The sequence below is a fragment of the Mirounga leonina genome, unplaced genomic scaffold (assembly GCF_011800145.1).
Source record: "Mirounga leonina isolate KUSES-001 unplaced genomic scaffold, KU_Mleo_1.0 Mir_114, whole genome shotgun sequence".
NCBI lineage: Eukaryota > Metazoa > Chordata > Mammalia > Carnivora > Phocidae > Mirounga > Mirounga leonina.
The window spans coordinates 1,863,567-1,887,468 of NW_023270265.1; the positions used below are offsets into that span (position 1 = coordinate 1,863,567).

The window sequence follows — 23,902 nt, forward strand, 5'->3', positions numbered from 1 at the left end:
AGCCACTCTGGAAAACAGTATGGAGGTTCCTCAAAAAGTTGAAAATAGAGCTACCCTATGACCCAGCAATCGCACTCCTAGGTATTTATCCAAAGGATACATAGTGATTCCAGGTGGTACCTGCACCCCAATGTTCATAGCAACAATGTCCACAATAGCCAAAATATGGAAAGAGCCCAGATGTCCATCAACTGATGAATGGATAAAGAAGATGTGAGATAGATAGATAGATAGATAGATAGATAGATAGATAGATATAATGGAATATTACTTGGCCACCAAAAAGAATGAAAATCTTGCCATTTGCAATGACGTGGATGGAGCTAGTGTATTATGCTAAGTGAAATAAGTCAGAGAAAGACAAACACCAAATGATTTCACTCACATGCGGAATTTAAAAAACAACATAGATGAACATGGGGAAGGGAAGGAAAAATAAAATAAGATAAAAACAGAGAGGGAGGCAAACCATAACATACTCTTAACTATAGGGAACAAACTGAGGGTTGCTGGAGAGGAGGTGGGTGGGGGGATGGGGTAACGGGTGGTGGGCATTAAGGAGGGCACTTGATGTAATGAACACTGGGTATTATATGCAACTGATGAATCATTAAATTCTACCCCTGAAACTAATAATACACTATATGTTAACAACTTGAATTTAAGTAAAATCTAAAATAAATAAATAAATAAAATAAAATTTTAGGTTTTCTTACTAAATATTTGAAAATCATATTCTTTAATATATTTCCATTTTTCACAGATGAGAAAGTATTTCTTGACAGCATGAACAAGCTCAAAAAATGAGTTTTTTAGAAGAGCTACCAAGGATTCGATTTAGTAATGTACCCAAGTAGGGCTATCAAGACAGCTCATGTTTTAATTAGAGAGGAGAAAAATAATTTGTTCATTTTTATTTTCTTAGAAATCACCATTAGTAAGAATAATTAATATTATTGTTAAAGAATTACACATTCTACTGGGGCGCCTGGGTGGCTCAGTCAGTTGAGTGTCTGACTCTGGGTTTCTGCTCAGATCATGATCTCAGGATCCTGAGATCAAGCCCCACTTTGGGCTCCACATTCAGCGGGAAGTCTGCTTGAGATTCTCTCTTTCCTTCTCCTTCTGCTCCTCCCCCTGCTTGCACACATGCATGCTCTCTCTCTCTCTCTCAAATAATCCTTAAGGAAAAAAAGAATTACATATTCTACAATGAGAAATTTCCAAGTTATGTCTCCAATAGAAATTCTCAGAAACAATGCTGTAAATGGTGTTCAGATAGCCTGCTAGTTCATGAGATGCACATATCATATGTGGATATGTTGTTTATTTGTATTAACAAAATGTAGACCATCACTCTACGAGGTAAATCTTAAAAAAGTAAAGGTGAAATGTAATTTCAAAAAACAAAAAACAAAAAAGGGGCCCCTAGGTGGCTCAGATGGTTAAGTGTCTGTCTTCAGCTCAGGTCATGATCCCAGCGTCCTGGGATCAAGCCCCATATCAGGTTCCTGGCTCAGCAGGGAACCTCTTCTCCCTCTCCCTCTGCCTCTCCCCCTGCTCATGCTCGCTCTCTCTGTATCTCTGTGTCTCACATGAATAAATAAAATCTTTAATAAAAAATAAAAATATAAAAAAAAAAGAACTTTGTAATGACCTTGGGGGGAAAAAAAGAAATTCTGATTTGGCAAATGTGCTTTTATTTGTTGTTGTTTTTTTTTTTTTCTGGAAAAACCCCAACTCTTTTAATTTTTCTCCTTGCCTGGCACGGCCCAGACTTGAGACATCTGAGCTTTACAAACACGATACAAATGTCAGCTCCTGGGGCCCTCAAACCATGGGGTTAAGTGCAGGCAGGGGAGGTCCCTTCCTGAAACTCCTTAAAGTACATCCACAGACTGGCCCCCATGTGGCCCTGAAGTTGGCCCATCAGCACACTGACAAGTTCATGGGCTGACAGGCATGGAGGGTAGGAAATGTGCTTTTTAATAAGAAAATATTTTTTCTTTTTCTTCTTTTTTTTAAAGATTTTATTTATTTATTTGACGGGGGGGGGTAGTGAGCACACAAGCAGGGGGAGCAGCAGATGGAGAGAAGCAGGCTTTCCGCTGAGCAGGGAGCCCCATGTGGTTCTCCATCCCAGGACCCTGCAATCATGACCTGAACCAAAGGCAGATGCTTAACAGACTGAGCCACCCAGGCACCCCAAGAAAATATTTTTTCAAATATATATGTATATACCCATATATATACAGATATAGGTATAGATATAGATATATATGTATGTATCTAACATTCACACACAGGATACAATAGAAAGAAGCTTTAAAATGTATATTGGTTAGGGCGCCTGGGTGGCTCAGTTGGTTAAGCGACTGCCTTCGGCTCAGGTCATGATCCTGGAGTCCTGGGATCGAGTCCCGCATCGGGCTCCCTGCTCAGCAGGGAGTCCGCTTCTCCCTCTGACCCTCCCCCCTCTCATGTGCTCTCTCTCTCCTCTCATCCTCTCTCTCAAATAAATAAATAAAATCTTTAAAAAAAAATAAAAATAAAAATAAAATGTATATTGGTTAGAACAATACAAAGATTAGCATGTCTCCTACACAAGGATGACAGAAATTCATGATGCATTCATGAATATAAAAAATAAATAAAATAAAATGTGTATTGGTTGCTAATTATATGCCAGGCACTTTACCACAGCACTAGGAATATAATGATAAAGGAGACATGACCCCTTTTATTATGGGATTCATATTGTAATTCCATGATTTATGATAAATCCTATAATAGAGACCTGTATAAAATGCCCTAGTCAAGGAGCACCAAAGAGGAAGTGAATAATTAATTATTGGGGTGGGGAGGAGAGATGGTGATGCCTAAATTGACTTCTATAAAATAAATTACTAAAAGTTTGCAATTTAGATAAGCAGAGAAAGGAAAGAATAATTCTGAAATAAAAGAAGAGTTTATGTAAAAGAGGATTGAAACAGCATGGTGTATTTTGTTCAGGTGTAAGTAGTTCAGGATTTTAGAATATAAAGCATAAGAAGGGGAGTCTGGGAGATGATATTGAACAAGTGGCAGGTTCCTATTATAAAAGCTGTTGCATGCCTGCTAAGGAATCTGGACCTTAACAGGTAAGAAGTAGGGGAATCCATGAACTACATAGTACTGAACAGGGGATGAGATGTGATCCTATTTAATTCTAAGTCACCCGACAAGAGTGAGAAGGTGGAACTGGAGGGAGGTAAGAGCAGTTATAAGGCTACTTGTAATGTTCCAATGAGAGGTTATAAGAGTAGGAATAGGGCACCTGGGTGTCTCAGTCGTTAAGCGTCTGCCTTCAGCTCAGGTCATGATCCCAGGGTCCTGGGATCGAGTCCCGCATCGGGCTCCCTGCTCGGCAGGAAGCCTGCTTCTCCCTCTCCCACTCCCCCTGCTTGTGCTCCTGCTCTCGCTGTCTCTCTGTCAAATAAATAAATAAAATCTTTAAAAAAAAAAAAAAGAGTAGGAATAAAGCTAAGAAAAGAGGCACTTAGGAGATATAAAAGGCTGGATTTGCTGAAAGGCAGATTTGGGGATTGGTTGTATTTAGGGTCCAAGGAAGCACTCATACTGGTGACTGTTAAATAATGAATAATCTCTCCCCGCAACCCAGGAATATGAACACAGACTAAGAAGAAAAGGTGGCCAAGGTTAGAACCTTCACACATAAGACATGGGCAGAGGAAAGAGGTCTGGTGCAGGAACCTGAGAAGGTACAGTCAGTGAGCGGGAAGTGAGAACACCAAAGGGAAGAAGATTTTAAGAAAGAGAGGCATTGAAGAATGTGACACCTCTGACCAGTATGTCTCTGGAAAGATAAGTAAAATGTCCCAAAGTTTTCTAATTTGTATCACTCAATCAAGACAGGAAATACTTGATAAAAAAAAAATTGAAAATATCCAGAAAAGTTGAAAAAACCATGCAAAGAAAAAAAAAAAAAAGACAGGAAATACTTGAAGATGAATTGGAAACTCTTTTCCAAGGACAGGTTTATGTCATTTTACTCTTTGAGTCTTGAGAATAATCAGTGTAGATGCTTAAATATAAAATTAGTGAGAACTCTCAAGTGAATGGAAATTAAGTGTGATATATTCTTTTCATTGAATGTGTAAAACAAGCAAACACAGAAATACTATGAACAAACATCCTAAGGACTAATAATCCATTTGACTAATTTTTCTTCTAAAGATGTGTAAGGAAAATCAACATAAGTACATATAAGTATATAAGCAGGGAGACTGGACCAATGAAGGCAGACTGAGCAAAGATATATACCTCTTTCTAGCACAAGTCACATGGAATTACAGAAAGATACTAAATTATATCTTTACCTCCAATAAAAGAATAATGCTATAACATCCCTGGAAAATAAGAATTGCTATCAGTGGACTACATATTTATAGGAATCCTAGAAAGACAGAAAGCAAATTAAATCAGATCTTAAAACAAAAAACCAAACAACCTAGAAAGAAAACAACCACAGCCTAAAATAAGAGAGAGAGAGAGGACCACAGCAGACACAGGAGTGGACTATGGCAGCTCCAAGGTCAAAATCAACAAGAAGCAGGAATGGACCCACAGCAGTGGTTAATTAGGGAACTGCAAACGGAATAATTGGGTCATTTGGGCCCTTTTCTCTCTTTCACTTTTGCAAAACAGAAGGCAGCTGTGGTATCTGCTGAAAGTGAGTGTACTTGCACCAGAGTGGCAAAAGTAAAGACCCAAGAAGCTACCGATCCCCGGGAAGAATGGAAAACACAGGCCAGAAGACAAACCAGACTAGCACAGCCTACCAATTCAGGCTTAATATGCCAGAAAGTGTGGTAGGTGCATTCACGTGTTATTCAATTTAATCCATCAGGACATTTCCTTGATTAAGCTTTCTCTACGTGTACCCCTGGGCAAAGTAACCAATAACTAACTACTCTGTGCCCACATGCTCCACTCCATTATTTAATCACACTGATTATGACCCATGACGTGTAGATTATGGACTCCTAAAGTAGGACTCTGATTTACTTATCTTTGTTTCCCAGAACTTAGCATTCTGTGTGCTTGTGAAAAGAATACACCTGATGAACTGGACTCAACTGAATCAAATCTTTATAACAAACAGACTTGGTAGACAACGGCAGGCTGAAAGTGGAGCTTTAGAACTCTGATTACCTTTACACTTGACCGAACAAGTTCTAAAGGAGAGCCTGGCACAGGGTGCAAGGGGACCATCGTTTCAAATGAACTCTCTCCTGCAAAAAGAAAGCAAATCAAGCCATAGAAGGAAGGGTTAGGCAGAGATAAATGTGTTCATCTTTTTATCAAACCCCTCAAATTCACTAAGGCTGATTTTTGCACTTCTCTGGAGCTAAATTTTATGAGCTTTCCTATATCTGCTTTTGAGCAAAGCACACATCTGACCTTCCAGTAAAGGAAGAAGGTCCACCACAGCTTGACCAAGAATTGAAGTCTTCTCATCTTTCTGTTTCTTTTCCTTTGGTAAAACTTCAGTCATAGTTACTAGAAAAATCAAAACAAAGAAAATGAGAATATGTTTGGGTCATCCATCAGATAACCACAGTGCAGCAAACAAAGCATTGTCAAAGAAATTTAAGAGAAATTAACTTGAAACTTGAGAAGGCACCATTGTTAGTGACTTCTGGTGGAAAATACTGAACCACCTCAGTGACCTATTAAATTTTTGCATACATGTTATAGTAAAAAATAGACTTTACATCATAATCATGTATACACATATGTATAAAAGTAACTGATGTATATGATTAAAACAAAGTTCCACATAATATTCATACTTCCTAACTGGAAACCCTTAAGCATTTTGTATTCTATTTCATGTATAAGAAATCACTGGTGGGCGCCTGGGTGGCTCAGTTGGTTAAGCGACTGCCTTCAGCTCAGGTCATGATCCTGGAGTCCCTGGATCGAGTCCCGCATCGGGCTCCCTGCTCGGCAGGGAGTCTGCTTCTCCCTCTGACCCTTCCCCCTCTCATGTGCTCTCTCTCATTCTCTCTCTCTCAAATAAATAAATAAAATCTTTAAAAAAAAAAAAAAAGAAATCACTGGTCATGATCCTCTTCAATTTTAGGAATGACTAGAAAGTCGCAATCTGCAGTTTGAAATAATGTTCTAGATCTTTCCCATTTTGCCTAGGACTTAGTAGACCTTAGAGTGATTTACAGAGCATGCAAGGTATGTACCAGGTTTATCACTGCAGCATTACTCAGTGTATGTGCTTAAAATTTGTTATGAAAAATTTGAAATACACAAAAAAGTAGAGAGATTGGTATACTGAATGAATATCTATATAGCCATCACCTGGATTTAACAATAGTTAACATGCTGTCATATTTGCTTCATCTATTTTTGTTTGCTGAAATACTTTCAAGTAAATTACAGACATCATGACATTTTACCCCTAAATACTAAAGTATACAAATTCAAAATATGGCACTTTCCTATATAATCACAATAACTTTATCAATCTAGCAAGTGTATAATAATAAAATTAAGTGTAATTCCTTAATTAATCTAATGCCCAGTCTACATTTAATATTTCTTAATTATCCCCAAATTTATTTTGTAGCTTGTTTGTTCAAACTAGGATCCAAAGACCAACATGTGCTCTCTTTGGATGAGAACATCCAGTTCTCATATTTCTTACATTTCTTTTACTTAGAACAGGCTTTTCTCCCACATACATTTTTTTCTATCACACTGATTTGTTAAAGACATCAGACCCAATTGTTTTCTAGACTGTCTCATTTTCTGGATTTGTCTCTCCCTGACCCCACCATGGTGTTTAATTTGTTTCTCAATTCTTGTTTCCTGTAAACTTAGGCTCATCTTCAGTATTTTTGGCAAAGATAATACAATTTGATAACATACATGCCTATGTGGTATGTTATCAAACTCTCTGATCTTTGTTTTCAAAAGTAATCACAAAATACTTTTTTTAATGTCTTTTTTTTTTATTGTGGTAACATGCGTATTAAATTCACCATCCTACTCAATGGTATTAAACACATTCACATTTTTGGTGTAACCATCACCACCATCCATCTCCATAACTCTTTTCATCTTCTAAAATTGAAACTCTATATCGATTAAACAATAATTCCCATTCTCCCCCCAACCCCGGCAACCACCAGGATCCTTTCTGTCCCTATGTATTTGATTATGTACCTCATACAGCATTTGTGTTTTTGTGACTGGCTTATTTCAGTTAGTATATTGAACTCAAAGTTCATTCATGATGTAGCATATTATGTCAGACTTTCTTTCTTAAGGCTGAATAATATTCAATTGTATATATATGCCACGGTTTGCTTATCTATTCTGTTGATAGACATGTAGATTCCGTCCACATTTTACCTTTTGTGAATAATGCTTCTATGAACATCAGTGCACAAATATTTCTTTGAAACCCTGCCTTCAATTATTTTGGATATACTCCCATAAGTAAAATTGCTGGATCATATAATTCTATTTTTAATTTTTTGAAGAATGACCAGCTTCCACAGTGACTATACCATTTTACATTCCTACCAAAAGTGCATACAGATTCCGATTTGTCCACATCCTTGCCAACAGTTGTCTTCTGGTTTTTTGATAGAATGGTAGTATACAAGATCTCTACTTGACTTATTTCACTTAGCATAATCCCCTCCAGTTCCATTCTAATATGTATGAGGTGATATCTCATTATAGTTTTGGTTTGCATTTCTCTAATGATTAGTGATGTTGCACACTTTTTCATGTGCTCATTGGCCATTTGTAGATGTTTGGAGAAATGTCTATTCAAGTCCTTTGCCAGTTTTTGAATTAGGTTGGTTTTTGTTGTTATATTCTGAATATTAATTCCTTATCAGATATATGATTTGCAAATATTTTTCTGTCATTCTGTGAGCTGCTTTTTTACTCATAGATAGGTCTTTTGATGCACAAGATATTTAAATTTTCACTAAGTCCAGGGTGCCTGGGTGGGTCAGTCGTTAAGTGTCCGCCTTCGGCTCAGGTCATGATCCCAGGGTCCTGGAATCAAGTCCCACATCAGGCTCTCTGCTCAGCGGGAAGCCTGCTTCTCCCTCTCCCTCTCCCCCTGCTTGTGTTCCCTCTCTCGCTGTGTCTCTCTCTGTCAAATAAATAAAATCTTTTAAAAAAAATTTTTTTTCATGAAGTCCAATTTCTCTGTCTCTTTTTAAAATTTTATTTATTTATTTATTTATTTACTTATTTATTTTAGAAAGATTAAGTGTGAGCAGGGATGGGGGGTGACAAAGGGGTGTAGAATCTCAGGGAGACTCCAAGCCAAGTGCAGAGCCCAACAGGGGGCTTGATACCTTGATGCTAACATCAAGACCCAAACCGAAACCAAGAGTCAGTTGCCCAACCGAGCCACCCAGGTGCCCCTAATTTTGCTCTTTCTTTTGTTACCTGTGCCTTTAGCATCCTTTTTTTTTATTATTATGTTATGTCACCATACAGTACATCATTAGTTTTTGATGTAGTGTTCCATGATTCATTGTTTGCATATAACACCCAATGCTCCATGCAATACATGCCCTCCTTAATACCCATCACGGGGCTAACCCATTCCCCCACCCTCTCCCCTCTGAAACCCTCAGATTGTTTCCCATAGTCCATAGTCTCTCACAGCTCAGCTCCCCCTCTGATTTCCTTTCCTTCTCCTAATGTCTTCCATGCTATTCCTTATGTTCCACAAGTAAGTGAAACCATATGATAATTGTCTTTCTCTACTTGACTTATTTCACTTAGCATAATCCCCTCCAGTTCCAACCATGTCGATGCAAATGGTGGGTATTCATCCTTTCTGATGGATGAGTAATATTCCATTGTATATACGCACCACATTTTCTTTATCCATTTGTCTGTTGAAGGGCATCTCAGCTCCTTCCACAGTTTAGTATCCTATCCAAGAAATCATTGCCAAATCTAATATCATGAAGCTTTGTCCTTTATATTCTTCTAGGAGTTTTATTGTTTCCAGTCTTGCATTTAGGTCCTTAATCCATCCTGAGTTAATTTTCATATATGGTGTTAGGTAATGGTCCAAGTTCATTCTTCTGTATATGGGTATCCAGTTTTCCTAGCACCTATTGTTGAAAAGACTGTCCTTTCCTCATTAAATGGGCTAGGCACCCTTGTCAAAAATCATTTGACCATTTGTGTGAGGGGTTATTTCTGGGCTCTCTATTCTGTTCCATTGTTATATATATCTCTTTCTGCCAATACCATACTTTTTTGATTGCTCTAGTTTTGTAGTAAGTTTTGAAAACAGTAAGTGTGAGACCTCCAACTTTGCTCATTTTCAGGCTCATTTTGGCTATTTGGGGGTCTCTTGGATTCCATATGAATTTTAGGATGGATTTTTCTATTTCTGCAAAAAAAAAAAAAATCATTGGGATTTTGATAGGGATTGCATTGACTCTGTAAATCACTTTGGGTAGTATTGACATTTTAACAATATTAACTTTTCCAAACCATGAATATGGGATGTGTGTCAATTTATTTGTATATCTTTAATTTCTTTCAGCAATGTTTTGTAGTTTTCATTGTACAAGTCTTTCATCTTCTTGGTTCAGTTAATTCTTAGAGCTCTTTCCCATCTTGCAAGATGGTGGGCGAAAAAGCTGAGAAGCCGGATACTAAGGAAAAGAAACTGGAAGCCAAGGAGGCTGATGCTGGTGGCAAGGCTAAGAAGGGTAACCCCAAGGCTAAAATGCCAAAGAAGGGGAAGCCCCACTGCAGCTGAAACCCATCCTAGTTAGTGGAATTGGCAGATATTTCCCATCGGCTATGTATTCCAGAAAGGCCATGTGCGAGAAGAAGTATTTGGCAGCTAAATCCAGGGTTGAAAAGAGAAAGGAGAAGGTTTTTGCTACTTTCACAAAACCAGTTGGTGGTGACAAGAACGGTGGTACCCGAGTGGTTAAGCTTCACAAAATGCCTAGGTATTATCCTACTGAAGATGTGCCTCGAAACCTGTTAAGCCATGGCAAAAACCTTTGAGTCAGCATGTGAGAAAACTGTGAGCTAACATCACTCCTGGGACCATTTTGATCATCCTCACTGGGTGCCACAGAGCGAGAGGGTAGTTTTCCTGAAGCAACTGAGCAGTGGCTTACTACTTGTGAATGGACTGCCATCCCTCAATCAAGTTCCTCTGCGTAGAACACACCAGAAATTCATCATTGCCACTTCTACCAAAATTGATATCAGCAGTGTGAAAATCCCCAAACATCTCACTGATGCTTACTTCAAGAAGAAGAAGCTGCATAAGCCCAGACACCAGGAAGGTGAGATCTCTGACACCAAGAAAGAGAAACACGAGATTACAGAGCAGAGCAAGATTGATCAGAAAGCTATGGACTTGCAAATTCTGCCAAAAATCAAAGCTGTTTCACAGCTTCAGAGCTACCTCTGCTCTGTGTTTTCTCTCACAAATGGAGTTAACCCTCACAAATTGGTGTTCTAAATTTCTTACAAAGAACCTCATTAGGGGGAGGAGCAAGATGGCAGAAGAGTAGGAGACCTAAATTTCATCTGGTCCCAGGAAATCAGCTAGATAGGTATCAAACCATTCTGAACACCTATAAACTCAACAGGAGATCAAATAAAAGAATAGTAGCAACTCTCTGAACAGAAAAGCGACCACTTTCTGGAAGGTAGGACGTGGGGAGAAGTGAATCCCAGGTGATATTCAGGAGGATAGACGGCAGGGGAGGGGGCCTCCTTTGGCCACTTCTGGCAAGTGATAGAGCCGCGGAGCACAAAATCAGAACTTTTAGAAGTCGACTCCGCTGAGGGACGTCGCTCCAGTGGCTAAGCGGGGGGTGGAACCCTTGCTGGGACAGTGTGGTCTCAGGACCCTCGGGGTCACAGAAAGACCAGGGGTGCCTGAGTGCAGCAGAGCTCCCAGGTATCAGAGCAGGGAAGCCAGCTGCAGAGACAGAGCCAAGGAGTGGGCTCTTAGCTCGGGGTTGCCATAAACCATGATCCGTGGCACAGTCGGGCCACTGCTCTTCCAGCAGGGACCCAACAAGCGGCAGATCCGGGGAGACTCCCCTTCCTCCCCTGGGAGGAGTGGCGCAGGAGTGCACTGCAGGGATCTGCTGGGTTTGGAGACTACAAACAGGGTCGTGTGCCAGAGATAGAAATGCTTGGTCTCAGGCTGAGTGAGCACAGAGTGTGACCGGAGACCAAGAAGAGAGGAGTGACTGACTGCTTTTCTCTGGCGGCTCACTCAGAAGTGGGGCCCCAACCTCTCGGCTCCTCCGGGACCAGAGATTGGGAGGCCTCCATTTTCTTTCTTGTCCTCCAAAGCTGTATGGAAAGCTTGCAGGGAACAAAAGCTACCGAGAGCAAACCCGAGCAGATTACTTAGCCAGGCCCTTGGCGGGGGTGGGGGGCAATTCGGCCTCGGGCAAAGACATTTGAGAATCACTGCAACAGGCCCCTCTCTGAGAAGATCAACAAGAACAGCCAGCAAGACCAAGTTTACTAATCACTGAGAACAGCAGAACTCCAGCACTAGTATTCCCCTAGAATTCCATAGAATTCATGGCTTTTTTCCCGCATGATTCTTTAATCTTTCAAAGTTAATTCTTTAAATTTTCATTATTTTTTCCTTTTCTATTTTTAAAAATTTTTCTTTTTCCCTTTTTCACCCAACATCTTATCAATCCCTTTTTAAAAAATCTTTTCTATTTTTCATTTTTAGTGTCATATTCTATCCCTTCATTGTAGTTAACCTTATCTTTTGTATATATATAAGTTGTTCTCTCTTTAAAATTTTGGGATACAGTTTCTTCTAACAGACCAAAATATATCCTAAATCTCTAGTGTATGGCTTTGTTCTAGTCTCCTGTCTGATCACATTCTCTCCCTGCCCACTTTTTTTGTTCTTTTTTAATATCTCTTCTTCCTTTTTTCAACCAACTTCTTATCTTATCAATTCCTTTTATAAAATCTTTTATAATTTTCATCTTTACAGTCATATTCCATCCCTTCATTGTACTTACCCTTATTTTTGTACATATATAAGTTTTTCTTTCTTTAAAATTTTGGGAGGCAGTTTCTCCTAACAGACGAAAATATGCCCCAAATCTAGTGTGTGGCACTGATCTATTCACCAGCCTGATCATATTTGACCATATTCTTTTTTTTTTCTTTCTCCCCCCCCTGGTTTCAGGTCTCTTCTGATTTGTTTAGTGTATATTTTTCTGGGGTCGTTGTTACCCCATTAGCATTTTGTTCTCTCATTCATCTATTCTTCTCTGGACAAAATGACAAGATGGAAAAACTCACCTCAAAAAAAAAAAGAAAAAGAGGCAGTACCAACTGCCAGTGACTTAATCAATATGGACATTAATAAGATGTTGGAACTAGAGTTCAGAATGACGATTATAAAGATACTAGCTGGGCTTGAAAAAGCATAGAAGCTACTAGAGAATCCCTTTCTGGAGAAATAAAAGAACTAAAATCTAACCAAGTCAAAATCAAAAAGGCTATTAATGAGGTACAATAAAAAATGGAGGCTCTAACTGCTAGGATAAATGAGGCAGAAGAGAGAATTAGTGATCTAGAAGACCAAATGATAGAGAACAAAGAAGCTGAGAAACAGAGAGATAAACAACTACTGGATCACGAGAGCAGAATTCAAGAGATAAGTGATACCATAAGATGAAATAATATTACAATAATTGGGATCCCAGAAGAAGAAGAGAGAGAGGGACAGAAGGTATATTGGAGCAAATTATAGCAGAGAACCTCCCTAATTGGGGGAAGGAAACAGGCATCAAAATCCAGGTGCCACAGAGAACCCTCCTCAAAATCAATAAAAATAGGTCAACACCCTGACATCTAATAGTAAAACTTACGAGTTTCAGAGATAAAGAGAAAATCCTGAAAGCAGCTAGAGACAAGAGATAGGTAACCTACAATGGTAGAAACATGAGATTGGCAACAGACCTAGCCACAGAGACCTGGCAGGCCAGAAAGGACTGGCATGATATATTCAGAGCACTAAATGAGAAAAATATGCAGCCAAGAATACTATATCCAGCTAGGCTGTCATTGAAAATAGAAGGAGAGATAAGCTTCCAGGACAAACAAAAACTAAAGGAATTTGCAAACACGAAACCAGCCCAGAAGAAATATTGAAAGAGGTCATCTAAGCAAAGAGAGAGCCTAAAAGTAACATAGACGAGAAAGGAACACAGACAATATACAGTAACAGTCACCTTACAGGCAATACAACAGCACTAAATTCCTATCTTTCAATAGTTACCCTGAATGTAAATGGGCTAAATGCCCCAATCGAAAGACACAGGCTATCAGACTGGATAAAAAAACAAGACCCATCGATATGCTGTCTGCAAAAGACTCATTTTAGACCCAAAGACACCTCCAGATTTAAAGTGAGGGTGTGGAAAACCACTTACCATGCTAATGGACACCAAAAGAAAGCTGGGGTGGCAATCCTTATATCAGACAAATTAGATTTTAAACCGAAAGACTATAATAAGAGACGAGGAAGGACACTATATCATACTTAAAGGGTCTATCCAACAAGAAAACCTAACAGTTGTAAATATCTATGCCCCTAACATGGGAGCAGCCAATTATATAAGCCAATTAATAACAAAAGCAAAGAAACACATCAACAACAATACAACAATAGTGGGAGACTTTAACACGCCCCTCACTGAAATGGACAAATCATCTAAACAAAAGGTCAACAAGGAAATAAAGACTTTAAATGACACACTGGACAAAATGGACTTCACAGATATATTCAGAACATTCCATCCCAAAGCAACAGAATACACATTCTTCTCTAGTGCCCATGGAACATTCTCCAGAATAGATCACATCCTAGGTCATTAATCAAGTCTCAACCGGTACCAAAAGATTGGGATCATTCTCTGCCTATTTTCAGACCACAATGCTTTGAAACTAGAACTTAATCACAAGAGGAAAGTCAGAAAGAACTCAAATACATGGAGGCTAAATAGCATCCTACTAAAGAATGAATGGGTCAAACAGGAAATTAAAGAAGAATTAAAAAAATTCATGAAAACAAATGAAAATGAAAACACAACTGTTCTAAATCTTTGGGATGCAGCAAAGGGAGTCCTAAGAGGAAAGTATATGGCAATACAAGCCTTTCTCAAGAAACAAGAAAGGTCTCAAGTACACAACCTAACCCTAAACCTAAAGGAGCTGGAGAAAGAACAGCAAGTAAAGCCTAAACCGAGCAGGAGAAGAGAAATAATAAAGATCAGAGCAGAAATCAATGAAATAGAAACCAAAAGAACAGTAGAAGAGATCAATGAAACTAGGAGCTGGTTCTTTGAAAGAATTAACAAGATTGATAAACCCCTGGCCAGACTTATCAAAAAGAAAAGAGAAAGGACCCAAATACATAAAATCATGAATGAAAGAGGAGAAATCACAACCAACACCAAAGAAATACAAACAATTATAAGAACATATTATGAGCAACTATATGCCAGCATATTAGATAATCTGGAAGAAATGGATGTATTCCTAGAGATGTATAAACTACCAAAACTGAACCAGGAAGAAATAGAAAACCTGAACAGACCCATAACCAGTAAGGAAATTGAAGCAGTAATAAAAAATTTCCCAACAATTAAGAGCCCAGGGCCAGATGGCTTCCCAGGGGAATTCTACCAAACATTTAAAGAAGAATTAATACCTATTCTTCTGAAACTGTTCCAAAAAATAGAAATGGAAGGAAACCTTCCAACCTCATTTTATGAGGCCAGCATTACCTTGATCCCAAAACCAGACAAAGACCCCACCAAAAAGGAGAATTACAGACCAATATCCCTGATGAACATGGATGCAAAAATTCTCACCAAAATACTAGCCAACAGGATCCAACAGTACATTAAAAGGATTATTCACCCTGACCAAGTGGGATTTATTCCTGGGCTGCATGGTTGGTTTAACATCTGCAAATCAATCAATGTGATACAATATATTAATAAAAGAAATAACAAGAACCATATGATCCTCTCAATAGATGAAGAAAAAGCATTTGACAAAGTACAACATTCTTTCTTGATTAAAACTCTTCAGAGTGCAGGGATAGAGGGTACATACCTCTATATCATAAAAGCCATCTATGAAAAACCCAGAGCGAATATCATTCCCTTGGGGAAAAACTGAGAGCTTTTCCCCTAAGGTCAGGAACATGGCAGGGATGTCCACTATCACCACTGCTATTCAACATAGTACTAGAAGTCCTAGCCTCAGCAATCAGACAACAAAAAGAAATAAAAGGCATCCAAATCGGTGAAGAAGAAGTCAAACTCTCACTTTGCAGATGATATGATACTTTACGTGGAAAACCTAAAAGACTCCACCCCAAAACTGCTGGCACTCATACAGGAATTCAGTAAAGTTGGCAGGATATAAAATCAATGCACAAAAATCAGTTGCATTTCTATACACCAACAACAAGACAGAAGAAAGAGAAATTTAGGAGTCGATCCCATTTACAATTGCACCCAACACCATAACATACCTAGGTATAAATCTAACCAAAGAGGCAAAGAATCTGTACTCAGAAAACTATAGAATGCTCATGAAAGAAATTGAGGAAGACACAAAGAAATGGAAAAACACTCCATGCTCATGGATTGGAAGAACAAATATTGTGAAAATGTCAATGCTACCCAGAGCAATCTACACATTTAATGCAATCACTATAAAATATCATCAACTTTTTTCAAAGAAATGGGACAAATAATCCTAAAATTTGTGTGGAACTAGAAAAGACCCCGAATAGCCAGAGGAATGTTGAAAAAGAAAAGCAAAGCTGGTAGCATCACAATTCCGGACTTCAAGCTCTATTACAAAGCTGTCATCACCAAGACAGTATGTTACTGCCACAAAAACAGACACATAGATCAATGGAACAGAATAGAGAGCCCAGAAATGGATCCTCAACTCTATGGTCAACTCATCTTTGATAAAGCAGGAAAGAATGTCCAATGGAAAAGACAGTCTCTTCAACAAATGGTGTTGGGAAAATTGGACAACCACATGCAGAAGAATGAAACTGGACCCTTTCCTTACACCACACACAAAAATAGACTCAAATGGATGAAAAACCTAAATGTGAGACAGGAATCCATCAAAATCCTTGAGGAGAACACAGGCAGCAACCTCTTCGACCTCAGCCGCAGAAACTTCTTCCTAGAAACATTGCCAAAGGCAAGGGAAGCAAGGGCAAAAATGAACTATTGGGACTTCATCAAGATAAAAAGTTTTTGCACAGCAAAGGAAACAGTCAACAAAACCAAGAGACAATCGACAGAATGGGAGAAGATATTTGCAAATGACATATCAGATAAAGGGCTAGTATCCAAAATCTATAAGGAACTTATCAAACTCAACACCCAGAGAACCAATAATCCAATCAAGAAATAGGCAGAAGACATGAACAAACATTTCTGCAAAGAAGACATCCAAATGGCCAACAGACACATGAAAAAGTGCTCAACATCGCTCAGCATCAGGGAAATACAAATCAAAACCTCAATGAGATACCACCTCACACCCGTCAGAATGGCTAAAATTAACAAGTCAGGAAATGACAGATTTTGGCAAGGATGCGGAGAAAGGGAAACCCTCCTACACTGTTGGGAATGCAAGCTGGTGCAGCCACTCAGGAAAACAGTATGGAGGTTCCTCAAAAAGTTGAAAATGAGCTACCCTATGACCCAGCAATTGCACTACTGGGTATTTACCCCAAACATACAAATATAGTGATCCGAAGGGGCACCTGCACCCCAATGTTTATAGCAGCATTGTCCACAATAGCCAAACTATGGAAAGAGCCTAGATGTCCATCAGCAGATGGATGGATAAAGAAGATGTGGTATATATATACAATGGAATATTATGCAGCCATCAAAAAAGAAATCTTGCCATTTGTAATGACGTGGATGGAACTAGAGGGTATTATGCGAAGCGAAATAAGTCAATCAGAGAAAGACAAGTATCATATGATCTCACTGATATGAAGAATTCTTAATCTCAGGAAACAAACTAAGGGTTGCTGGAGTGGTGGGGGGTGGGAGGGATAGGGTGGCTGGGTGATGGACACTGGGGAGGGTATGTGCTATGGTGAGTGCTGTGAATTGTGTAAGACTGATGAATCACAGACCTGTACCTCTGAAACAAATAATACATTATATGTTAAAAAAAAAAAAAAAAAGAAGAAGAAGATAGTAGGAAGGGAAAAATGAAGGGGGTGAAATTGGAGGGGGAGATGAACCATGAGAGACTATGGACTCTGAGAAACAAACTGAGGGTTTTAGAGGGGAGGCGGGTGGGGGGATGGGTTAGGCCAGTGATGGGTATTAAGGAGGGCACGTATTGAATGGCACTGGGTGTTATACACAAACAATGCATCATGGAACACTACATCAAAAACTAATGATATAATGTATGATGACTAATATAACATAATAAAAAAAAGAACCTAATTAAATAACTGAGTTAATTCTTAAGTATTTTATTCCTTTTGATGGAATTGATTTATAACTTACTTTTCGTGTTGTTCACGGTTAGTATATAGAAATGCAACTGGTATTTGCTGAATTTGTATCCTGCATTTTTAAAAAAAAAGATTTATTTATTATTCATTCATTCATTCATCCATTCATCCATTTGGAGAGCAGAGGGGAAGGGCCGAGGGAGAGAAAACCCAAGCAGACTCTGTGTGGGCATGGAGCCTGACATGGGGCTTGATCTCATGACCCTGAGATCATGACCTGAGCCAAAATCAAGAGTCAGATGCGAAACTGACTGAGCCACTCAGGCACCCCATATCCTGCTGCTTTACCAAAATCATTTATATCATTTATTCTGGGGTGTGTGTGTGTGTGTGTGTGTGTGTGTGTGTGTGTGTGTGATCTTTAAGGTTTTCTACATATAATCATATATAAAACTGATTATATAACCTGCAACAGAGATCATTTTATTTCTTCCTTTCCAATTTGGATGTCTTTTATTTCTTTTTCTTGCCTAACTGCTTTGGCTAGAACGTTTAATATTATTTTGAAAAGAAGTGAAAGCAGGAATCCTTGCCTTGCTCCTGATCTTAGAGGGAATATTTTCAGTCTTTCACCATTGAGTATAATGTTCATTGAGAAATGTTTATATATGGCTTTTATCATTTTGAGGTAGTTTCCCTCTATTCCTACTTTGCTGAGTGTTTATTTCATGAAATGGTGTTGAATTTTGTCAAAAGCTTTTTCTCTATCAAGTGAGATATTATGTGGGGGGTTTTCATTCTGTTGATTTGATTTATTACATAGATGGAGTTGTATGTTAAGCCATCCTTGCATTCCAAGAATAAATTCCCCTGGTCAAGGGGCATAATTCTGTTCATATGCTGTTCAACTTCGTTTGCTAGTACTTTGTTGAGTACTTGTGCATCAATGTTCATAAGAGTTATTGGTTTGTAGTTTTCTTATAGTGTCCTTGTCTGGCTTCAGTGTCAGGATAATGCTGGCCTCATAGAATGAGTTAGGAATATTCTCTCCTCTTCAATTTTTTTTGGGAAAGTTTTAGTAGTATTGGTGTTAGTTCTTCAAGAATTTGGTAGAATTCACTGGTGAAGCCATCAGGCCCAGGACTTTTCTTTGAGAGATTTTTTTAAATCACTGATTTAATCTCCTTAATAGTTATAGTTCTATTAAGATTTTCTTTCCTTGTGCTTTAATCTGGTAGTTTTGTGTCCCTAGGAATTTGTCCATTTCATCTAGGTTATCCCATTTGTTGAATAATTTTTCATAGTACTCACTTACACTTTTAATTTCTGTATAATTGGTAGTAATATCCCCACTTTAATTTCTAACTTTAGTTATATGAGTCTTCTCTATTTTTTCTTAGTCCGTCTAGCTAGAGGTTTGTGAATTTTGTTGATCTTTTAAAAAAACTGACTTTGGGGGGCACCTGGGTGGCTCAGTCAAGTAAGCATCTAACTCTTGATTTCAGTTCAGGTCATGATCGCAGGGTGCTGGGATCCAGCCCCATGTCAGGCTCCCCATTCAGTGGGGAGTCTGCTTGGGGATTCTCCCTCTCCCTCTGCCCCTTCCCCCACTCATGTGCACTCTCTCTCTCCCTAGAATAAATAAATCTTTTTTAAAAACCTGACTTTTGGTTTCATTGATTTTCTGTGTTGTTTTTTATTCTGTATTTTGCCTACTTCTGCTCTAGTTTTTATTATTTCCTTTCTTCTGTGGGTTTTGGAATTTTGTTCTTCTTTTTCTAGTTCCTTAAGCGGTATAGTTAGATTGTTGATTTGAAATGTTCCTTGTTTTTTAAAATTTTATTTGTTTACTTATTTTTAATTCCAGTATAATTAACATACACTGTTATATTAGTTTCAAGTGTACAATATGGTGATACAACAATTCTATACATTACTCAATGCTCATCATGATAAGTGTACTTTTAATCCCCTTCACCTATTTCACCCATCTTCCCACCCACTTCTCTCTGGTAACCACTAGTTTGTTTTCTATAGTTAAGAGTCTGTTTTTTGGTTTTTCTCTTTTTTTATTTCTTAAAATCCATATGAGTGAGATCATATGGTATTTCTCTCTGTTGTTTCACTTAACATTATATCCTCTAGATCCATCCATGTTTTTGCAAATGGCAAAATTTCATTCTTTTTTATGGTTGAGTAATATTCCATTGTATATATATACCACATTTTCTTTATCCATTCCTCTATTGATGGACACTTGGGTTGCTTCCATATTTAGCTATTGTAAATAATGCTGCAATAAACATTGGGGTGCATATAACTTTTTAGATTAGTGTTTTCATATTCTTTGAGTAAATGTCCAATAGGGAATTACTGGATCATATAGTAATTCTATTTTTAATTTTTTGAGGAGCCTCCATACTGTTTTCCACAGTGGCTGCACCAGTTTGCATTCCCACTAACAGTGCCTGAGGGTTTCTTCTCCACATCCTCACCAACACTGTTGTTTCTTGTGATTTTTTTTTTAAATTTGAATGGGCTATACTTTCATGTTTCTTTGTATGCCTTATGATTTTTTTATTCAACATTGGATATTTGAATCTCATAACAGGGTAAGTCTGGAAATCAGATTCTACCCCTTCCCAGAGTTTACTGCTTTTTGTTTTATTTTTATTTGTCATTGTTGTAGGCTGTCTCTGTGCTGAGGGTCAGCCTGAGGTGTAAAATTAAGGTCTTTTCAGGTCTCCTCTGAGCCTTTCCCTGGACATGCATGGTCACTTTCTAGTTTTCCCCTTATTTGCAGTTGTTTTTAAGTGCCCTAATTGTTAATGCCTGGTGCCTGAATGGGGAAAAGGAGAAAAAGGTAAGAAGGGAAAAGGATGCTGCCCTTTAAATCCTTTGGTAGTTTCAACAGGAGAGGAAGGGTCTTACAACAACGGGATGGAGGGAGGTGCAACAACACCTTATAGCCTCTTTGTCTGCACCTCTGTGATCAGAAGCAGCAATCAGCAATCAGAGCACAGATCCACAATATTTGAAGGACAAGGTCCTTTTAGCTCATCCTGGCTCTGGCAAACTGTGTGCAAGCTACTAGAGGAACACATACATGGCTCCCTGCCACATACCTAGAAGGGTGGGGAATGAGTAGCTGCTACTGTGTTTAGATCTGAAATTAACCAAAATTAATCATAATTTGCCATCTAAACCTTCCCCTATAAGTTGCAAGCCTTCAACAGACCCAGAGTTCCAAAATAGTTAGACAGAATGTGGTAGTGCAAGTGTTGTGTAGGTGGGAGACAGATTCCTGGTACTTCCCACTCTCCTATCTTCCCAGAATCTTCAAAAATATTATTTTTATAGTTTTCAAAAGTATACTCTATCTGTAGTAAAGCCCCATTTCCCCCCTAACATTGTTTTATCTTCTTGGCTTTGTTTTGTTTTGGCTCAATCATGCCAGAAGTTTGTCTATTCTGTTAGTCTTTTAAAGCAGGTTTTGTTCTGTAGCTCTTTTCTAGTGCTTATTTTCTAATTAATTAATTTTTGTTCTTATCTTAATTCTTTCTTTTTATATTCTTTGGAGTTCTCTGTTATTTTAGTAGCTTCTTGAGTTAAATATTTAACTCATTTCCTTTTATTCTTTTTTATGTTAAGAGAACCATTTTATTAAAGATAGATCTTAACATATTCCATAATTAAACAATTTTGTGTCCATTGGGCATGTGTCCATTTTCTAATACACTCAGACTTTCAAAAACAAAATGGTCAAAGCCCTCTTTCATCTTTTTAGAAAAGTTATACACTATTAACAAACTTTCCACTAGCAAAGAGGAAACTTTCTTTTATACAGCTTAACTCTTGACGAATTGGAAAGAAGAGGTTCTCTGCATGAGGTAGTCTCTCTCAAGAAAACCCAAGGAGAAGATGACAGACACTATACTGCAGAGGGTACTCATGGTCTCCAGAAAGAATTTTTTTTTCTGTTTTCACCACTACCGTCACAGTTTCTAATTTGTGGGCTCTATGCAGAGGAGGGGTGGCTTTCGTTGACTCATTAATTTGTGTACTTTCTTTCAGTCTTGAGTAGACAGTAATGCTTTATCATTATAAGTCCAGTGGTGTTGAGTTTCACGACTCCTCTCACTACTATGCTTTTTCCCCCTTTTAGAATGTCCCAAATTAAACTTTTTATTTTGAGATAATTTCAGATTCATATACAATTGTGAGAAATAATACAGAAAGCTATCTTGTACCCTTTTTTCCCAATGGTACTATCAAGATACAGATCATTTCATCACCACAAGGATTCTGGTTACCCTTTTAACCCATGTTACCCTTTTATTTTTATTTATTTATTTAAGATTTTATTTATTTGACAGAGAGAGAGCACAAGTAGGCAGAGCTGCAGGCAGAGGCAGAGGGAGAAGCAGACTTCCCGCAGAGCAGGGAGCCCGACACAGGACTTGATCCCAGGACCCTGGGATCATGACCTGAGCCAAAGGCAGATGCTTAACCAACTGAGCCACCCAGGTGATCCCATGTTACCCTTTAAAAGCCACCTCCACTATTCTCCTTCTTAACACGAGGCAACTACTAATTTGTTCTCCATTTCTATGCTTTGTCTCTTCAAAAATGTTATATAAATGTACTTTTACAGTATGTACCTTTTAAGATTGGCCTTTTCATTCAGCATAATTCTCTGGAGATCCAGTGAGATTGGTTTGTGTCCCAGTAATTTGTTCATTTTTATTGATGAATAGCATTTCATAGTATGGCTGTATGTTTGTTTAACCCATGGAGGGACATCTGGGTTGTTTCCTGTTTTTTACTATAAAGCTCCTATAAACTATATACTGGTTTTTGTGTGAATATAAGTCTTCATTTTCTGGCATAAAGGCTCAGGAGTGCAATTGCTGGATTGTATATGGTTGTTTGCATGTTTTGTTTTTAAAGAAATTGCATACTGCTTTCTAGACTGACACTTAGCATTCCCACCAGAAATTCTGACATTTGACATTTCCAGCAGGAATGTATCAGTGATCCAGGTTCTTTGCAACCTGTTGGAATTTGGTGTTTTCGCTATTTTTAATTTTAAACATTCCCATATGTGTGTAGTGATAGGTGTGTAGTGATACCTCACTGTGGTTTTGATTTGCATTTCCCTAATGGCTAATAATGTTGAACACTTTTTCATATGTTTATATGCCATCTGTATATCCTTTGGTAAACTGTCTCTTCAAGTCTTTTGCCTATTTTCTTTTTTTTTTTTTTTAAGATTTTATTTATTTATTTGAGAGAGAGAGAAAGCATGAGGTGGGGAGGGTCAGAGGGAGAAGCAGACTCCTCGCTGAGCAAGGAGCCCGATGCGGGACTCGATCCCGGGACTCCAGGATCATGACCTGAGCTGAAGGCAGTCGCTTAACCAACTGAGCCACTCAGGCACCCTTGCCTATTTTCTAACTGGATTGTCTGGAGTATTTTTTACTGTTGAATCTTGAGTTCTTTATATATTTTAGATACTATTGCTTTGTCAGATTGTGATTTGCAAATATTTTCTCTCACTGTGTAGCCTGTCTTTTCATCCTTTCAACAGGGTTTTTCACAGAGCAAGAGTTTTTAACTTTTATGAAGTCAAATCATCAGTTGTTTTTCTTTTATGGCTCATCCTTTTGGTGTTAAGAACTCTTTGCCTAACCTTAGATTCTGAAGTTTTTCACGTTTTTTCCTTTAAAAAAAAATATATTGTATTCACTTATTTGTCAGAGAGAGAGCACAAGCAGGGGGAGCAGCAGGCAGAGGGAGAAGCAGGCTCCCCGCTGAGCGGGGAGCCCGATGTGGGACTCAATCCCAGGACCCTGGGATCATGACCTGAGCCGAAGGCAGACACTTAACCGACTAAGCCTCCACCCAGGCGTCCTTCTCATTTTTTCCTTAATGTTTTGTGGCTTTACATTTCACATGTAAATCTGTGATCCATTTTGAGTTAATTTTTGCATAAGTATGAGACTAAAGTCGAGGTTCATTTTTTTGCGTACAGGTTTTTAATGGCTCTAACATCATTTGTTGAAAAGGCTACCTCTTCTCCAATGAATTGATTGTGCACTTTTATCAAAAATCATTAGGCAAGGGTGCTTGGTTGGCTCAGTCGGTGGAGTGTGTGACTTTTCATCTCAGAGTTGTAAGTGTGAGCCCCACATTGGGTGTAGAGATTACTTAAAAATAAAATCTTAAAAAAATCATTAGGCATATTTAGATGGATCTATTTCTATTTTTTTCCATTGATCT

The 23,902-nt window shown here is 38.3% G+C and overlaps 1 protein-coding gene and 1 pseudogene across 5 annotated transcripts in view; one reads left to right on the forward strand and one right to left on the reverse strand.

The window, feature by feature from the left end:
- CFAP70 (cilia and flagella associated protein 70) overlaps positions 1-23,902 on the reverse strand; it is a 122,145-nt gene that overhangs the window by 87,108 nt on the left and 11,135 nt on the right. For all 5 annotated transcript variants that reach the window (XM_035021391.1, XM_035021384.1, XM_035021388.1 and 2 more), the window contains 2 exons: positions 5,464-5,562; positions 5,215-5,294 (listed from right to left, as the gene is read on the reverse strand). In XM_035021391.1, the coding sequence (XP_034877282.1) occupies positions 5,215-5,294; positions 5,464-5,562 (179 nt within the window). The remainder of the gene's footprint in view (positions 1-5,214; positions 5,295-5,463; positions 5,563-23,902) is intronic.
- On the forward strand, positions 9,698-10,558 carry LOC118021462 (annotated as a pseudogene).